At 45.3% G+C, this 18,623-nt stretch overlaps 1 protein-coding gene across 1 annotated transcript in view; it reads right to left on the bottom strand.

Annotated features, from left to right (window-relative positions):
* Window positions 1-351: 351 nt before the first annotated feature.
* SMG5 (SMG5 nonsense mediated mRNA decay factor) overlaps window positions 352-18,623 on the bottom strand; it is a 93,376-nt gene continuing 75,104 nt past the window's right edge. Inside the window, exons 15-23 of the mRNA XM_068252170.1 lie at window positions 14,739-14,814; window positions 12,019-12,194; window positions 9,955-10,113; window positions 7,515-7,574; window positions 4,597-4,756; window positions 3,890-3,980; window positions 3,722-3,796; window positions 2,351-2,489; window positions 352-1,080 (exon numbers count right to left, since the gene is read on the bottom strand). Of these exons, the coding sequence (XP_068108271.1) occupies window positions 997-1,080; window positions 2,351-2,489; window positions 3,722-3,796; window positions 3,890-3,980; window positions 4,597-4,756; window positions 7,515-7,574; window positions 9,955-10,113; window positions 12,019-12,194; window positions 14,739-14,814 (1,020 nt within the window). The 3' untranslated portion in view covers window positions 352-996. The remainder of the gene's footprint in view (window positions 1,081-2,350; window positions 2,490-3,721; window positions 3,797-3,889; window positions 3,981-4,596; window positions 4,757-7,514; window positions 7,575-9,954; window positions 10,114-12,018; window positions 12,195-14,738; window positions 14,815-18,623) is intronic.

Below are 18,623 nucleotides of genomic sequence, written 5' to 3'. Positions count from 1 at the left end.
GTTCTCTTTAAAGGGAATCTAAACTGAGAAGGATATGGATTTTTCCTTTTAAAATAATACCAGTTGCCTGAATCACCTGCTGATCCTGTGTCTCTAATACTTTTAGCCACAGCCCCGGAACAAGCATGCAGATCAGGTGCTCTGACTGAAGTCAGACTGGATTAGCTGCATGCTTGTTTCAGGGTGTGATTCAGCCACTATTGCCGCCACAGAGATCATCTGGACTGCCAGGCAACTGGTATTGTTTAACAGGAAACATCCATATCACTCTCAGTTAAGGTTCCCTTTAAGGGTTAATATATTCCCACCCCGGACACCACTTAATAAAAACATCTCATTTCTCCACTCATGTAAGATAAAAGCTCTGGTTTTCTTTATTTTATTCCGCTCGGTGGGAAAATCATTCGACATGAACATAAGTAGAGAAACCAGGGCATTTGGGATAGCGGGAGGCGTGGGTAGCGAGATGCTGGGTATTCGGATGGGAGGATACAGGATGAGGAGAGGGAAGGGTGAGGAAGGATCTGGGAACAAGCAGGGTAGAGCGTTCGGGAAAGTAGGACGCTGTCCGATCACCACACTACACAAGAGAAAAGAATCTGGTCACGGTCCGGTCAGATCAGCCAGAAGCCTGGAAGATGGAAGTCTGAGACCACGAGGCCACATGACAAACACCAAGCTCACACAGCAGGAGATGGACACCGAACTTCCTCTTCCAGCCTCGGATGGACATGCTTCTGTTACCCGAGACTGCAGATCTGCCACCATCCCTCAGAGATGCCGGCAGCTCCGTTGTTTTGTGCAAGACATACCAAAAAATGATGTTACTTTAGATTCCAAGCTTGCTGGTTAAGATCTTTTGCCGTTTGGTTGCATTTTTAGGTTTTTTTCCCAAATGGTCACCATTTGGAACGCCGTGTCGGCTCAGGAGGAAGTGTAAAGGTCGTGTTTGGATTTCTTTCACAAATTGCCATCACCTTTCACACCTCTGGACCTTCAACCCATCTCCTTCCACTGCTTGTAGAAATCTAGGATGTTCTTGATCTCGATATTGGAGCTTGTGGCGGCCTGCAGGGCAGACTGAGACAACACAAAACAACGTTACAACGGGGATTTATCAACGTGACTAGCCTACAGCAGGTTACTGCCTTAGCACCTCATAAAAAAAAAAAAAAAAAGAGCATCTACAGGACGAAGCACTCTCGTATTTTACCATATATATCAGTGGGAACATTAGAGAAAATGCCTACCCTGCTCTGTTTCATTCTTCATTGCTTAGCCTGCTTGTTATCAGCCCTGATAAAATCCCCAACTGAGCATTCAGACTGGCTTTGCTCAGGAATCATTATAGCTCAGTCATTATAGCAAAGCCGGAAGGGGGCAGGCTTGGGCTTGAAAAGACATCAGAGAAGACAGACTCAGCTATGATGATTCCTGAGCAAAGCCAGACTGAATGCTCAGTCGGGGATTTTATCTGGGCTGATAAGGAGCAGGCTGATCAGTGAAGAATGAAACAGAGGGCATGGTAGGTGTTTTCTCTAATGTTCCCACTGATCTATATGGTAAAATACATGAGGGTGCTTTGTCTCTGGTTCACATTAAGTAAGCCAGAAGGTAATTGTGTAAACTCTTCAAAGGAAGGGGGGGATTAAGTTAGTTAAGGTAGCCATACATCAGGCGACTTGGCGGCCGATCGACCATCCGATTCAATTAAAAAATCGGTGCCGCCAAATGCATGCCGACCGACAATGCGACATTTTATTCCCACAGTTGGTCTCATGGCACCTGCACTTGTCCCCGCAGGCTCCGGGCGCACTTCACTCTCCATACACACACACACACCCCATGAGGTTGCCTAGTAACACGCGCACGTATGACGTCAGGCAACATACACGTGGCCATGTTACTAGGCAACCGCGTGGTGCGCGTGTATGATGAGCAGAGTGCGCCCGGAGCAAAATCTTGTCGCAAAAGCTTCCACATGCAAGCACCACGCCTCAAACCAACCCCAGACCTTTTATCTGCTTAACTGATAATGACATAGTGATGGACTTGCCCACACCTGCCCATGAAATAGCCTTCGAGTCAATTGTCTAATTACTTTTGAGCCCCAGAAATGAAGGGATTGCGTTACAAAAAATGCTTTAGTTGCCTCACTTTTTTATGCAATTGTTTAGTTCACCACACTGAATTAAAGTTGAAAGTCTCCACTTCAATTGCATCCGAGTTGTTTCATGAAAAATTCATTGTGGTAATGTACAGAACCAAAACTAGAAACAAAGTATATATGGACCCAACAGTATAATTTGCTCCATACACACAGTACATACGGCTCAGGGATCTTACGCACCTGCATGGCAGAGGAGAAACATTCTGGGTCCTCAAACTGGAAGCCGGTTATAATGGTGACCATTCCCGCAGTCTCCTCCTCATTGCTGCCCTGTGACACTGTCAGCTGCTTGCAGCTATCCAGAATCTTATAGAGGTGCCTGGAAGGAGCAGAGCGAGGTATAATCAGAACACTGCCTCACTATCTGTTAGTATATACATGCAGTGGGCACGGCAGAGTAATAGAGGAGGTCTCTACCCTACATCCATGACACCGTCACCAACGCCTAGCCCTAACTGTCCCCCCCTCTTCAACCAATACTTAAAGCGACTCTCCAAAACCAATGCCTAACCTTAACCACCCCCCCCCCCCACACACCAACTGACGCCTAACCCTAGCCGATCCCCCCCCAAACTGATGCCTAACTCTAACCAATAACTTAACTAACCAGTTTTTCTAAGGCGCCCTCGCACCACACGACTTGTAGTTAAGGTTATCGGTTTGTATTGACCTGAGGAAGCGGGCTGAGTCCCGTGAAACGCGTTGTCTACAGTATAACCGTTTTTCTTTTAAATAAAGACTCCTTTTTTCACCAACGTGAGTCTTCATTGGAGGTATGAGACCTCCTTTTATTAGAATGTGTTCATCCTCATAATACTATTTTTGGGTGCCTCCCCAGACGTGCTTTACCCTGTGTAACTGTAACCAACACCTGCAACCGATGCCTAACGCACGCCACCGACCCCCCCCCCCCCCCCAACCGAGGCCTAACCCTAACCAACCCCCCAACTGATGCCTAGCCCTAACGCCACTTCTCCAACCGATACCTAACCGACCCCACAGCCAATGCCTCACTTTAACTGACCACCCCCAACCGATGCCTAACCCTAATCGATTCCTATCACAATCCCCACAGATAGTCACACCGGCATCCCTGCAGCATGCCATTTTTATCAGGCGCTGAAAGGCAATAGGAATAGCGGGCACCAGGGCTGCCGGTTATACTAACTGCGAGTACAAATAGCGGGCTTGAAATCTCCAATTAGACATATGGGCACCTATGGCAGCATACAAAAACTTCCCAGGAGCCTTCAGAGGCCAAATTACCTGCTTCAGTGGTAGCATAAATGTCACATTGACTAATATATCGTGTCTAACAAAAGGCACAGCAATGGCAAGAAACAAAAAGGGAGAGAGCCCTGCCCTCAACAGCTAAAGGATAGAGAATAAACAATGTACAAGGCAGCGTGCAAGCCGGGTATCCAAAGATGGGCGAGATTTTCATCATATTCTATAAGAACAGAGCTCTGCAAGAGGCTGAAATAGAAAGATCCAGGCGAGTCTGAAACAAGCAGAGACCAGAATCACCAGAGAGGGAAACCGTTGTCTTACCAGGCATCAACATCCTGCCGCTTCAGCTTCGTCCGCTCAAAGCTCTTCCCCGCCTCCTTCTGGCAGCGGATGTACCTGCAGCGAGCAAAGACCCAGTTACTGACAAGTCCCGCCCCTTCACAACACACCCCGCCCCCTCAAAACAGACTCCAATGACACAAAGCTTACCGATTTCCTTTCTTAAACTCTGCCTCCAAGTAACGGATCCCGTCACGAGCGCCAGCATTTTCCTTCTTTAGAAAATCTAACCCATCGATAACTGTAGGTGGACAGGAAGTAAACATTAGCGCCTACGTCTCCTACAATCCTCCAGCCGTTTTCAAGTCTATGGCATGCTACCATTACTGCGAAGACATCACAAGATTTTTTTTTTTATAGAAAGGTTTATTGAAGTACTATACAAATGAAAAAAAAAAAACCACCACCATAAGTATCGGTAAAGGATGCAAAACATTTCTAAAAGACAAAAAAAGGGTACTGTAATATGTATTTATATAGCACTGACATCTCCTGCAGCACATTACAGAGTACATAGTCATGTCACTGACTGTCCTCAGAGGAGCTCACAATCTAATCTTACCATAGTTGTAGTCTAATGTCCTACCATATTATTATTATGTATTTATATAGCACTGACATCTTCTGCAGCACATTACAGAGAACATAGTCATGTCACTGACTGTCCTCAGAGGAGCTTACAATCTAATCCTACCATAGTCATAGCCTAATGTCCTACCCTATTATTATTATTTATATGGAACTGAAATCTCCTGCAGCACATTACAGAGTATACAATACTGCACATTGAATTTTGCAGGGATCTGCCAGGAATATTTAGTTCTACGTTAAACATGGAAGTTCACCATTCCTCTTACCAGTTTGTGGGATGATGATGATGAAGCGCCCGCTGTTTGCCAGCTGCCGGATGATTCCCAGATGTTGGCAGAGGGCCTGAGTGTCTGGGATAAGGTATGGAGACATGGCGGACTGTGATTTGGGCTGCTGAAGTGTGCCCTCCAGCTGTGATACCTCCAACTGCAATCAATCAAGAAAGAAAATAAATAAGTTAGCACCACAGATGACTGTGGAAGTGGATGTGTAAATTCCAATCAAATAAGCATTCCACCAATAATCCAAATTAGTGCGAATATTATGTAGTCAACGTTACTGAGAATAATAAGAGCCATAACATCGCAAAACCACTCCACGCAAGAACACACAATGACGCATTTGGTTACAAATATCTAGTAACAGTCAATGGCACCCCAACAATTCAAGTTTATGCTGTTTCTTTGCAAAAGTATGCAGCTCAGACGTGGACCAATAAAATGCAGCAGCTTCTGAATTGTACTGGTCCGTTTCCACGCTGCATATCTTTGCAGAAAAACTGCATTCAACTCAGCATTTCATAGCCCTCAACTACAAATAAATACAAAGAAAAAAAAAAATTGGCGGAAGCAATTTATTAACCCTAACCTACTTCTGACGTTCCTACGTGTCGCACACCATATGTGCTGCTGAAATGTGCACGGCAGTGGGTATAGTTGTGAATGAGGCCTAAATCACGTTTGTGCGTGCCAAAGTCACTTTCCATCAGTAGTTACATTAACCACTTAGCAACTTCTGCCACGCTTTTCTACGTCCTTGTTTACAAACACCTATAAACACATGTAAATATTTGGTTCTGTTTTCTATTTTTAGAAAACTGAGTACGTATAGCACCATCTTGTGGCCAAAAAGTAAAACTACTTCCAAATACACCATTATTCACTTACGGTACATAAAAAAATTAAATACATTTTCATTATTTTTTAAACTCCTTCACCCCTAACCCAAAATAAAATATTATCGCCATACTTTGTACTAGGGACACAATTTAAACATTGTAATAACCGGGACAATTGGGCAAATAAAATGTGTGTTTTATCTACAACAGCACATTTTATTTTTTAAACTGCAATGGCTGAAAGCTGAGAAATGGTGATTTTTTTTCATTTTTTTCCTTCTTCCCTGACAAATCCATATAAAATAATATAATTCTTAGCATAAAATACTGCCCAAAGAAAGACTAGTTTTTCCCGCAAAAATAATGTATAGATCATTTCAGTGTGATAATTAGTGATAAAGTTATTACTGAATGAATGGGAAGAGCTTTTAAAGGGGAAAAAAACCTGTGGTAGAGAAGTGGTTAAAGAGAGAGTCTGAAGCGAGAATAGATCTCGCTTCAGACCTCATAGCAGGGGCACTTGTGCCCCTGCTAAAACGCCGCTATCCCGCGGCTTAACGGGGGTCCCTGTCCCCCCAAATCCCCTCCGTACAGCGGGGGAGCGCTTCCTGGTTGTGGCAGGGCTAACCGCCGCAGCCCTGCCCCACGCGCGTCTGTCAGCACATATCTCCGCCTCTCCCCCGCCCCTCTCAGTCTTCCTTCACTGAGAGGGGCGGGGGAGAGGCGGCGATGCGCGTCTAATAGACGGCGCTGGGAGGCAGGGCTGCAGCCGTTAGCCCTGCCTCCAGGAAGAAAGAAATGTACGACCAACTTTCCGACCATCTTTTGCGGGGGGTGGGTTGGGGTGAAGGGACCCTCGTGCAGCTGCGGGATAGCGGCGTTTTAGCAGGGGCACACGTGCCCCTGCTATAAATGAGAGCTGAAGCGAGATTTAGTCTCGCTTCAGTGTCTCTTTAAGCACCATATCAAATGATAATTTCCCACCAAATCCTGACAAAAATAGCAAGTGGCATGAGCAGAGCATAGTAAGTGAATAAACAAGGGGGGCAGCATTCGTTATAAGATATAGTGGTTGATTGAAACACTAGAATATGTTGAAGGCAGCTATATAATGTGTTGTAAAGGAAAGGAGATTGATGGAAATACTAGTCTGGACTATTTATAAGATGCTATTTTTGGATTACAGTACAACCGCAAACAGACACGTCAGATCAGCTTTATGAATGGCAAATCTTCCAAAAGTCCCTCTGTATATACAGCTGCTGTTTGTGTAGATCTGTCACTGGGGACCGTCACTGAGATGCCAATTTATCTGGCTAGCATGCAAATTTAAAGGGCAACTATCAAAAACCAAGTGTTGTTAAATGACAATGTAAATTATGTCCAAGTAGCTGTGTAAGCATTTTGTTTTTCATGTTAAATATCAGAGGCAAAAGCTGTTATGCGAAGACTACAGACTACAATAAAGAAAAACACACACACACACACACACACACACACACACACAAGAATGTTTATTTATGCTGCAGATAGATGCATTTCAGCCTGCTAGCTGTGCGCAGGTCAATGCATTATTCTCCTCAGACAGCCAACCCTCAAAGGCTGAACAGCTCATTCAGGGAGACAAAACTACAGCTGCGTGAAGGTGCGTACACACATGCAACTATAGTCGTTTGAAACGATTGTTCCCCGATCATTTCAAACGACCATCGTTTAAAAAAAAAGCAGCCAACGACCATTAAGTCTAACAACGGATGAGCTAGATCGTTATCGAAATATGCACGCAGCTAGCAAAGTGCTAGCCTCGTGCAATAAAAAAAAAAAAATTGTGAAAATCGGCCCAGCGAGGCCTGAGAAATCCTCCTGCGCAGGTTACCCCGAGCTGGAGGAGGTTAAGCTAGTGAGACCTGTCATCTGTGTTAACAGAGGGTTAACAGATGTAGAGCGAGAGATTCCCCCCTCCCCTCATGATTCATGGAGAAGGGGTGTTTGCGTCAGACCAGTGAAAGTAATGCGATAACATTAAAAGGCAGAGATAAGCAAGGGGTCACTGTACTGGAGGCATACCTGGAGCCTGAGCTGAGCCATGTCCCTCATGAGTCGGTTCCGGCGAGCTTCTTCCTGGGCCTGAGGAGATACAGAATGCGAGAGCCGTCACATCTTTCCACCATCAAATGCAGAAACCACATGTTTCTCATCAGAATGGACAGCAGCCTGAACGTAAGACCCGCCCCTTCTGACCTCAGCCCCACCCCTTGAACATTTATTAGTCACACAATGAACCCTTGGTGGTCTGTAGATGCTCCGACAGCCAGGTGCTAGTTGAAAGTAGCGCTTAGAGGTTACAGAAGGTTGATTATCACAAGTACTACAAAACACTGAAGTCTTACAGTATAAAGTGAACCAGAGACTAAGCACCCTCTTGTATTTTACCATATATATCAGTGGGAACATTACAGAAAACACCTACCCTGCTCTCTGTTTCATTCTTCACTGCTCAGCCTGCTTCTAATCAGCCCTGATAAAATCCCTGACTGACCAGTCTGGCTTTGCTCAGGAATCATTACAGCTAAGTCTGTCTTCTCTGATGTCTTTTCAAGCCCAAACCTTCCCCCCTGCTGGATCTGCTATAATGACTCAGCTATAATGATTCCTGAGCAAAGCCAGACTGAATGCTCAGTCGGGGATTTTCTCAGGGCTGATAACAAGCAGGCTGAGCAGTGAGGATGAAACAGAGATCAGGGTAGATGTTTTATCTAATGTTCCCACTGATATATATGGTAAAATACACAAAGGTGCTTCGTCTCTGGTTCACTTTAAGGCACTCTAATGGCATATAGTAGCATGCAGTCAATTCAGGATGCCCATTTTTATTTTCCTGTAAAAACATTGCCTGGTGACCCAGAGTGCTCAAGGAGAATTCCACATAGCTAAACAGCCTAGGCTGTGACATCACTGGGAGGGCGGGGCTACATACCAATATATAGATATAGGGAGTGTTTATGATGTTGAAACCAGAAAAATTGCTATAAAAGTGGGTATCCTGAATAATTTACTGCATTCTACTATGTGTCACTACAGGGCATCTCTAAAGAGAAAACTGTAACCAAGGATTAAACTTCATCCCAATGCAGTGATCTGCAAACTTGGCTCTCCAGTTGTTAAGGAACTACAAGTCCCACAACGCATTGCAGGAGTCTGACAGCCACAGTCATGATTCATAAATGCATTGTGGGACTTGTAGTTCCTTAACAGCTGGAGAGACAAGTTTGCAGATCACTGTCCCAATCAGTAGCTGATACCCCCTTTCACACAAGAAATCCTCACCTGTTTTCAAAATTGACCATCAGAGGGTCTGTGTGGCTGATATTGTGGTGAAACCCCTCCCACAATGTGATGTCATGACCATGGCCCTGATGGTTTGCAGTCTGTGAACCTCGTTGCATTGTGGGAAATAACAGCTTTTTCCAACTGACAAGCAAGCAGTATCTCCCTTTATGCATAGATCTCTCAGTAACGGACATTCCTGGCAGAACTAAAGATGTCACCACAAATGATACATTTCAGAATGTAAATCAGGAAGAGGAAAGATTTTACAATGGGGCAAACACTGACTAAATCAATAAATAAATATTGAAAAAAAAGTGTTCATGTTATTTTCACTACAGGGCCTCTTTAAATGCAGTGTATGCGTGGGACTCTAGGCATGTCTAAAAAGCTGCTTCACTTTTCCCACTGCTCAAATCATTACTGCAGACTGAAATAGTAACACCGCATTCTCCCATAGGAAGACACTGTAGTAATCTCTCCTCGTACATGAGAACAAGGGTAAAGGCTCATACACACATCAGACCATAGTCTTTGGAAAATGAAAGATCACAGACCAATGTTACCCCCTTCCATGTAGTATGAGAGCCATACCTTCACAGTCTATTCTATGGAGCTGAACTCCACATCAAAGTCTTGTATTCATAGTCTGAGATCTGCAGATCATCATACACACCTTGTTTAACTGACATTCATCTGCAGATCAGACAATCATCTGCAGATCTGAAAATCCATCCTGGTGGATCTGATCTGCAGATGAATGTCAGTTAAACAAGGTGTGTATGATGATCTGCAGATCTCATAGACTTTGAATGCATTTTGCAGGAACGGATCTTTTGCAGATACTGATCTTGTGTGTCTATACAGCATCTTTGTGTGCAGCATCTTGCAAAGATTTCTGTCTCATGGGGAGTTCAGCTCCATAGAATAGACTGTGTAGAGTATGGCTCTCATACTACATGGAAGGGGGTAAAATTGGTCTGTGATCTTTCATTTTCCAAAGACTATGGTCTGATGTGTGTATGAGCCTTAAGTGCTTGAAATAAGGCTTGTCATAATCTGGTGACTGGAAGCATGCGGTCCGGCAACTGCCACGCCTATTCCTCCCCTCCCAGCATCATTATCCCCGGCCAGGCAGGAAGCGCCCCACGGACAGGCAGCCGGCAGCAGAGATACGCACCATGCGGAACTGGGCCTGCGCCTGGTGGAGGATGTTGTCCTGCTGGGACTCAGCGATGCTGGTAAACATTCCCAGCTCCGGGTTGAACTGCAGGACGTTCCCCTGGAGGCGAGTCAGGAAGTGGCCGAAGCTGCGGATGTACCAGCTGCGCACGACGGACTGCAGAGAGAGAACACCCAGCATTAGTGATAAACCCAAACCGCCAAACGCTACATCATACAGAAGCCAAATTATCTGCCACCCCCGCCCAGCCAGTCCTGCACATCACACACCCCTGCCTCGCTGCATAGAGAACACACCCAGCGTTCATTATAAATCCAAACTCCAGCCGAACCGCCAACTACAGCGATAAATCATACAGTAAGTAAGTAATCATACTGTAAAATAGTAAGTGCTGGGATGGGTGAGCCAGAAATGGGGTTGGAAAGTGTTAATGCTCTTCTGATGTCTCATCCTATCCACCCCTCTTTCCTTGATGTTAAAGGGAACCCAATGTAAGAGGGATATGGAGGCTGCCATATTTATTTCCTTTTATACAATATTAATGGGCTGGCAGCCCTGCTGATCTTCTGGCATCAGTCGTGTCCCAGAAATAAACATGCAGCAAATGTAGTCAGAGCCCCTGATCTGCAGCTTGTTCTGTATTAGAGAGACAGAGGATCAAGCAGACAGCCGCCTGTGTCAGGAAATATAGCAGCCTCCATACCCCACACACCTCAGGTTCTGACACATCACTGCATTCCAGCGGATCTGGAGGTGTATTTAGCTTACAGGGACAACAAAGGGATGATTTGCATATTCAGCAGTGATGCATTATGGGAGACCTCATATGCTCCCTCCGATCTGAATAATCACAAATGCCTTCTGTTTTAACCCGTTATGGAAAGCGCCATTTGAAATCTACGCCCTATTTTGATGCGGATGTGGCTGGCAGGGTGTAGATTTCACATCACCGTCACGTGTTCTCGTAGCTCCCACCGATCTCACTGCAATCTCCCCGCCGCAGCTCACTCGTCTCTATGACGACAGAGCCCTGTGAGCAGGTAAGGAAATTAATTGGCTCCTGGCCATGTTGATCAATGTAAGCAACTCCCATTGGCTTACACTGATAGACAGGGTCAGGAACCAATGAAAAAAGCTCCTCACCGGCTCACAGGAACTCTGCTATCATAGAGAGAGCAGAATGGGTGGCCTGTGGTTCCCAGTGTGCGGCGTGGACGGCGGGTATGTGCGGCGATTCGTCCTTTTCAGGTACCAGCGGTCTCTGGTCCTTAAGGGGGCAGAGACTGCTGGTACTTAAAGAGAACCAGAGTCTAAGCTTCCTCATGTATTTTACCATATATCAATGGGAACATGACAGTAAACACCTACCCTGCTCTCTGTTTCATTCTTCTCTGCTAAATCTGCCTGTTATCGGCTCTGATAAGAATCCCGACTGAGCATTCAGTCTAGCTTTTCCCGAAATGATTATAGCTGAGTCAGTCTTCTGTGATGTCTTTTCAAGCCCAAGCCTGCCCCCTTGTGGCTCTGATTTGCTGCTTCAAAGATAAATAGCAGGAAGCGGAGCCACAAGGGGGCAGACTTGGGCTTGAAAAGACATCACAGAAAACTGACTCAGCTATAATCATTCCGGGAAAATTCTCAGTCGGGGATTCTTATCAGGGCTGATAACAGGCAGATTTAGCAGAGAAGAATGAAACCGAGAGAAGGGTAGGTGTTTACTGTCATGTTCCCATTGATATATATGGTAAAATACATAAGGGTGCTTCGTCTCTGGTTCCCTTTAAGTGGTTAAGAAGGCAAACTTGTTTTCCATAGCATTTTAGTAAGAGGGCTTTTTGGTCCTTTATTGCCCCTTACACACTCCTTGGAGTTCTGGTTCACCATGAGCTTGCTCTGTAACTCAGGTTCCCTTTAACCTCTTCTTGACCCCCAGCTCTAAACTTTGCAGTTCCCTCGCTTGGCTGTGTAATTTGTATCATCATACGATTCAAGGAAATTGCCACTATTAATAGTACAGTTTCACAGAGTCAGAGGCTGAACAGCTGCAGAGCGATGAGTTACCTCTTCCAGGACAGAGAGATCGGGTCTTTCCTTCTCGAAGTTGAACTTGCGGTGTGCGGCCTTCAGGGGAGGCAGATTCCGGAGAGCGGCATCTTCTGGCAGCAGCAGGTGTTGCGTCACGTCTGCCTGCTCTGCGCCCTGCAGCAAGCTATGCAACTCGTTGCACAGGGACACTCCTGACAAGAGAGAGGGAAGTACAGCCTGAACTACAACACTAAACCTGGACAGCGGACTGGTAAGGCTGCTGCCTTTCATGTGGGATTTGAGCCGCTTGACAAGGGTTCGAATCCTGGCTCAAACCAGTATATAAAACCGTGAGGAGTCTCTGGGCAAGGCTCCCTAATAGTCCTGGTTGCCTGCACCCTTGTGGCTGCGGCTCTGGCGCTTTGTGTTCGCCTAGAGAAAAGCATGATATACATGTTCCTTGGCTTGTCTAAAACATCCAGTTATTTACAGCTATGTTATGCTGGGTACCAGGGCTGTGGAGTCGGTACAAAAATCTTCCGACTCCGACTCCTCAGTTTATGAAACCACGACTCCGACTCAAACTGACTCCGGGTGCCCAAAATTGCCCCGACTCCAACTCCACAGCCCTGCTGGGTACACAAAGTAAGATTTTCCGGGCGATTTTGCGACCCGATCAATTTTCCCGCATGATTCCGCACTCGATTCTCTTATCTACAATGGTTTTTCTTATCTTTTTTACATTCACTGCTAATCGAGCTTGAAAACAAATCGGGAGCAATATCGGACATGACGGATTTTATCGGATCCATCTATCGCACAGAAAAATCGTACCCTGTGTATTAGGCATTACAGCAACAAGACACAAAGGGCCTTGTGTGTAATGACAGAGGGTACAAGGATTAAAAGAATAAGACACCATTTATATTCAAAAAAAAAAAAAAAAAAAGTCAAACTCAACCCCCAAATAATCCTGTATTGTCCTCAACAATTCTATTCATTACAGCCTCAGGCAGGGCATACGAGAGATAATGGCGCCGGGAGACTGGTGCACAGGATACAGCCGGTATATGGCTTATCCTGCTGCTGCACAAGTCCCGGCGGCGTTAAATACTATTCCACATCCCAGGTCCACGTGGATAGTGGGGGAGGAAATAATTCGGCTTCCAGAATTATTATGTTTTAAAAGTAACTTCTGAAGTTACTGACTGTGCGCCGCTGTAGCTGTAATTCCTATTACGGCCTATGGTGGCGCCGGCTGCGCCCAAATCTCCTGCGCTGCGCCCACATCTCCTGCGCGTGTTCGCAGGCAGGGCCCTCCCCCTAGTGTTTCCAGCTTGATTATGCATTCTCAGTATCTGCCACTCTTGCGGACTAGAACAGTCTCTATTTTGACCAAAGATACTGAACTACTGTTACCAAACCATTTGCATGATCTTGTTTTGTTGGGAGCTCTTTGTATGTCCTACCTTGTATGTTAACCACTTGAGCCCCACAGGCTTATTACCCCCTCCCCCCCCCCCCCCCCCCCCCCATGGCCAGGCCATTATTTACAATTTGGCACTTCACAACTTTAACGGTTTATTGCTCGGTTATACAACTTAGTACCCAAATGAATTTTTTTTGCAGGTATTTGATTGCTGCTGTTGCTATCTGTGGTTAATATTTTGATTAAAAAAGGCCCGAAATTTTATAAAAAAAAAAAAAAAAAAAAAAAAAAAAAAATTACACATAAGTTAATTGGCCCTAAACTAAGATATATACACGACACATACACATGACTATTGTAGGGATTAGATTGTGAGCCGCTCTGAGGGACAGTTAGTGACAAAACAGGAGCGCTGCAGAAGAGGAAGATGTCAGCGCTATATAAACATTTACCTAAATAAACAGCCTGCCAGTGCCAATCGCTGGCTGACAGGCTGATGACTTCGTGCAGTGACGGGATGCATGCTCGTGCGATCTCGTATCAGATTTCGCTCCTCGCGTGATGACACATATATGGCATCGCTGAGGAACAACAGAGCCTCTCTGCTGCCACCATCCTGCATTAAGCAGTCGGCAAGTGGTTAAAGGGTCACTTAAGTCATCCAAAAAAATGACTTTTACTCACCTGGGCTTCCAATAGTCCCCTGCAGCTGTCCGGTGCCCACGCAGTCTCCCTCCGATCCTCCTGGCCCCGCCGGCAGCCACTTCCGGTTTCGGCGACAGGAGCCGACAGGCCGGGAACGCGAGTGATTCTTCGCGTTCCCGGCCGCAATAGCGCCCTGTATGCTGCTATATGGTATATGATATATGCTATAGCAGCATACAGGCCGCTATTGTGGCCGGGGACGCGAAGAATCACTCGCGTTCCCAGCCTGTCTGTGCCTGTCACCGAAACCGGAAGTAGCCGCCGGCGGGGACAAGAGGATCGGAGCGAGGCTGCAAGGGCACCGGACTGCTGCAGGGGGCTAATGGAAGCCCCAGGTGAGTAAAACTCATTTTTTTGGGATGACTTAAGTGTCCCTTTAACCCATTTATCAATTGTGCAGTGCTGAATAATATGTTGGCGCTTTATAAATACAAATAATAAAATTAATATTTTCATTACAGTCCCCCTTTACACTGGAAGGCAAGCTGGTAGTGAGATAGAGATAGATAGAGATAGATATTTTTTTTTTCCTAATGTTATAGGTATATACAGTAATTCCTGTGTGGACAATGCAGACACGTTATACAGATAGGATACAGCATTACTGGGGAGCTCTCCTTACCAGATTCCTGGATTTTGGATGCGGATGGCAAAAGGTTTAGAAGCACTGACAAGCGGTTCCATAAACTCTGCGAACTCTGCGGGAGAACAATGAGAGAGTCAGTGAAAAAAGAAAATCCTTAAAGTGAACCTCCAGACTAAAAATCGACTCAGCAGCACTGAAAAGGTCTGGTAATTCTTTAACAGTTTCATAGCATCAGAACTTGGTTTCTCTTATACAAGCCTCATTTTTAGCTGCACAGAAGAAAACTGCCCGGGCTTTTTTCCCCTGATGCTGTGCACAGCATGATGGGATTTCTGATGTTATTGTTCTCGTTCTGCTGCTTTGGTGCAATTTTTTTTTTTTTACATTTTGAATTTGACATTTGAAGCCTAGTGTGTGCAGCTGGGAGGGGTTATCAGGACACAGGACAGTTAGAACTGTCTCATGCTCCCTGTCACCTCCTTTCAACCAAAAAGATGGCTGCCCCCATGACAAAGATGGCAGCCCCCATGAATCACAAACATTTGCCTGTTCTTTTAAAACAGGGTGGGTAAAAGATTATATTACCTATCTATTCTAATTAACATCATTAATGTAACTTAATAACAGTATGTTTGTTTAGGCTGAAGTTCCCCTTTAAAAGGGGCACTATGGCGAAAAATTTTAAAATGTATAATATGTGCAAACATATAGAAATAAGAAGTACGTTTTTTTTCCCAGAGTAAAAAGAGCCAATGTTGCTGTCAATTACAGTAGGTAGTGAAAATCGAACAGAAGCGACAGGTTTTGGCCTAGTCCATCTCTTTATAGGGGATTCTCAGGGATTTATTTATTTTCAAAAGCACTTAGTGAATGGCAGATGATCTGTCCAACTGACAACTGTGTAGCGAGCAGGGAAGCCGGCCAGTATCATTATTTAAATCCTTTTTTAGGGAATATCTTTACAAAGAATAAAAGCCTTGCTGAGAATCCCCCCAAGAAAAGATGGGCTGGTCCAAAACCTGTTGGATCTGCCAGATTTCTACAACCTACTGTAAGTGACAGCAACATAGGAGAAAAGTAATTTATGGCTCATTTTACTCTGGAAAAAAAAGTACTTATTTGTCTATCTTTGCATATGTTTTACATTTTACAATTTTTCTCCGTAGTGCCCCTTTAACCTGGCATTGAACAGGATCAGCTGTGTTGGAGCGGAGGCGAAGCTAGGGTTTTCAGCGCCCGGGGACAAAGACAGTTTTTGTGACCTCCCATGCAAAAATTGGTGTGGCCACATATCAGAATGTTGGCATGTACATGATGGGTGGAGCCAAATGTAAAAATCATGTTTAGCTAGCCAAAATCTGCCCCGTTCAGATGGCCAGTGTGCTTCCCTATAGATAGCCAGATGTGCTCTCCTTCCCCCGTTCAGATAGCCAGATGTAACAGCAGAAGACTCACTGGCTCCAACGCCACAGCGATGACGTCATCTCTTCTCTGAATTGCGCACTCTCCTTGGTAACAGCAGAGTCACTCAACACATAACATCAATGTTAGCAAAGAGGACGCACTGCAGAGGAGAGATGACATCACTTAAATGTTTGAGCCGGTGACTCTCCTACTGTTATGAACGTTTCCGCACTCCTCTGCAGAGGTAGGGCGAGAGAAAGGGAGGCACTTAGGCTAGGTCCACACTCGTCCGTCACAGATCGTATCAGTTTGAAACGGATCCGGTTTGATACGTTTTTTTTCCCCTCGGTTTTTAGTTTGAAATCTATTTACAACATACGTTTCCAGTCTGTGGAGACGTATGCCGGGGAGGGGGTGTTGGTGGTTAGGGGGGGTTGGGGGTATTGCGCCAAACTGGAGGGGGAAGCAGCCAGGACGGGGGTGACAGCTGCTAATTTTAACATTTCTGTGGCTTCAGTTTTGATCCAGGCTAAAAACCGGAGCCACGGATACGTTTTTTGAACAAGTGTAAACCTACTCTCAAGCTGGCCACTAACGGTCCAATTTCTAGCGAAAAATCGTTCGAGCGATCAGAAATTCTGATCGGATTGGTTGTAAATAATCTCCATTGGTGGACACAATCGATTATGAACGAGTGAAAAAAAATGTCGCCCGAATGAATTTTCGTCGAACGAAAATTTGGATTTTCTTGTTGCTTATGATAGATGGGAAGCAATGATTGGTTAGTTGATGGTGTAGTGAACGATTTTTCATCTGATCAGAATTTGATGGCTCGAACGATTTTTCGCTAGAAATTGGACCGTTGGACCATTAGTGGCCAGCTTTAGGGCGGCTAGCGAGCCCCCTCTCACGCATGCAGCAGCTGCTGCACCCAAAGACATGTGGCCTCCCTTGCCCTCCCATAGCTACGCTTCTGTGTTGGAGATACCCTTATCAGTGGCGTATCTAGAGGGTTGCAGGCACAGTTCTTGCCACAGGCTCAATTGTGCCATGGGCACCATGCTTACCACTTCCTCCCTCGTGCTGCACAGCTATACAGGGGGATGCCTTTCACTACCTAAACTGGGGGGGGGGGGGGGGGGGGGGCTATTCATACTGGAACCCATGTGTCTATTTAAATTGTTTATCATGAGGTAAGTGGCTACTTACTTTATTTATACTTTATCATTTTTATCTGGATGCTTGTGACTAATGAATATTTTGTGGGCATGTGACTACTTGATGACAATAACACATATATGCAAGAAAAGAAGGTGTTAATATGGGACCAGGGTGTCTGACCAGGCGGGAGCAGAATTTCAGTAATTGCCATAAGCACTATATTACCCAGATACGCCTCTGACCATTCATCAGTTTTTTTTTTAGAGAATTTTTATTTTATTTTTCAATAAAAACATTAAACACAACAACACATTACACGACCATTCATCAGTTTGAGGCGCATTCAGGAATCTTTCAAAAATATTTCATCATCAAGGTTGACTACTTTCAGAGACATCTACATAAACATTTGGTGCTCCTCACTTGGCATACATACTCTAAGGGAAATGGCCAAATCAATTGTTTCTATAAAAAGTTAAACTTCTTAAAATGACATAGGTTAAAGGGTATCAAATCTAGCATTGATACAATTTTCTGTCCCAGATTAGCAAGTAAGATGATAGGCAATACAGGAGTTAACAAGATAAGGGGGGGGGGGGGGAAAGGTTCAGGGGATGTAGACAAGCAGTACGAAGGCAGGCCTTTGCTGCAATCCAATGTAAACCAAGAGGCTCTGCTGTCTTTTAATATGGCCATATATGGTCAAAAAATAATATTTATGTTACTATTCAGGGACTCTTTAAAAATTAAGCTGTACTTTGTCTATGCAAATATTTCCAAAGCCTTCACGATGACTCCGGAATGCGTATTTGACAGGCTGGTCGAATAAATTCATCAGGGGATGGGGGTGGGGCAGGGTTGGACTAGACAGAGAGAGGATGGGGAAGGCTCAATGAGATTCAGGGCCTTCCCTCTCCATAGGGGTGCAGTGTGGTGGTTAATAGAATAGGGGGTTAGTGAGGTGGTTAATGGGATAGTGGCCTCCTGTGGTGGTTAATGGGATAGTGGCCTCCTGTGGTGGTTAATGGGATAGTGGCCTCCTGTGGTGGTTAATGGGATAGTGGCCTCCTGTGGTGGTTAATGGGATAGTGGCCTCCTGTGGTGGTTAATGGGATAGTGGCCTCCTGTGGTGGTTAATGGGATAGTGGCCTCCTGTGGTGGTTAATGGGATAGTGGCCTCCTGTGGTGGTTAATGGGATAGTGGCCTCCTGTGGTGGTTAATGGGATAGTGGCCTCCTGTGGTGGTTAATGGGATAGTGGCCTCCTGTGGTGGTTAATGGGATAGTGGCCTCCTGTGGTGGTTAATGGGATAGTGGCCTCCTGTGGTGGTTAATGGGATAGTGGCCTCCTGTGGTG

Source organism: Hyperolius riggenbachi, chromosome 9, assembly GCF_040937935.1.
Source record: "Hyperolius riggenbachi isolate aHypRig1 chromosome 9, aHypRig1.pri, whole genome shotgun sequence".
Lineage (NCBI taxonomy): Eukaryota > Metazoa > Chordata > Amphibia > Anura > Hyperoliidae > Hyperolius > Hyperolius riggenbachi.
Note: the sequence above shows the minus strand (reverse complement) of the source record. Positions and strands in the feature narration are given on the sequence as shown.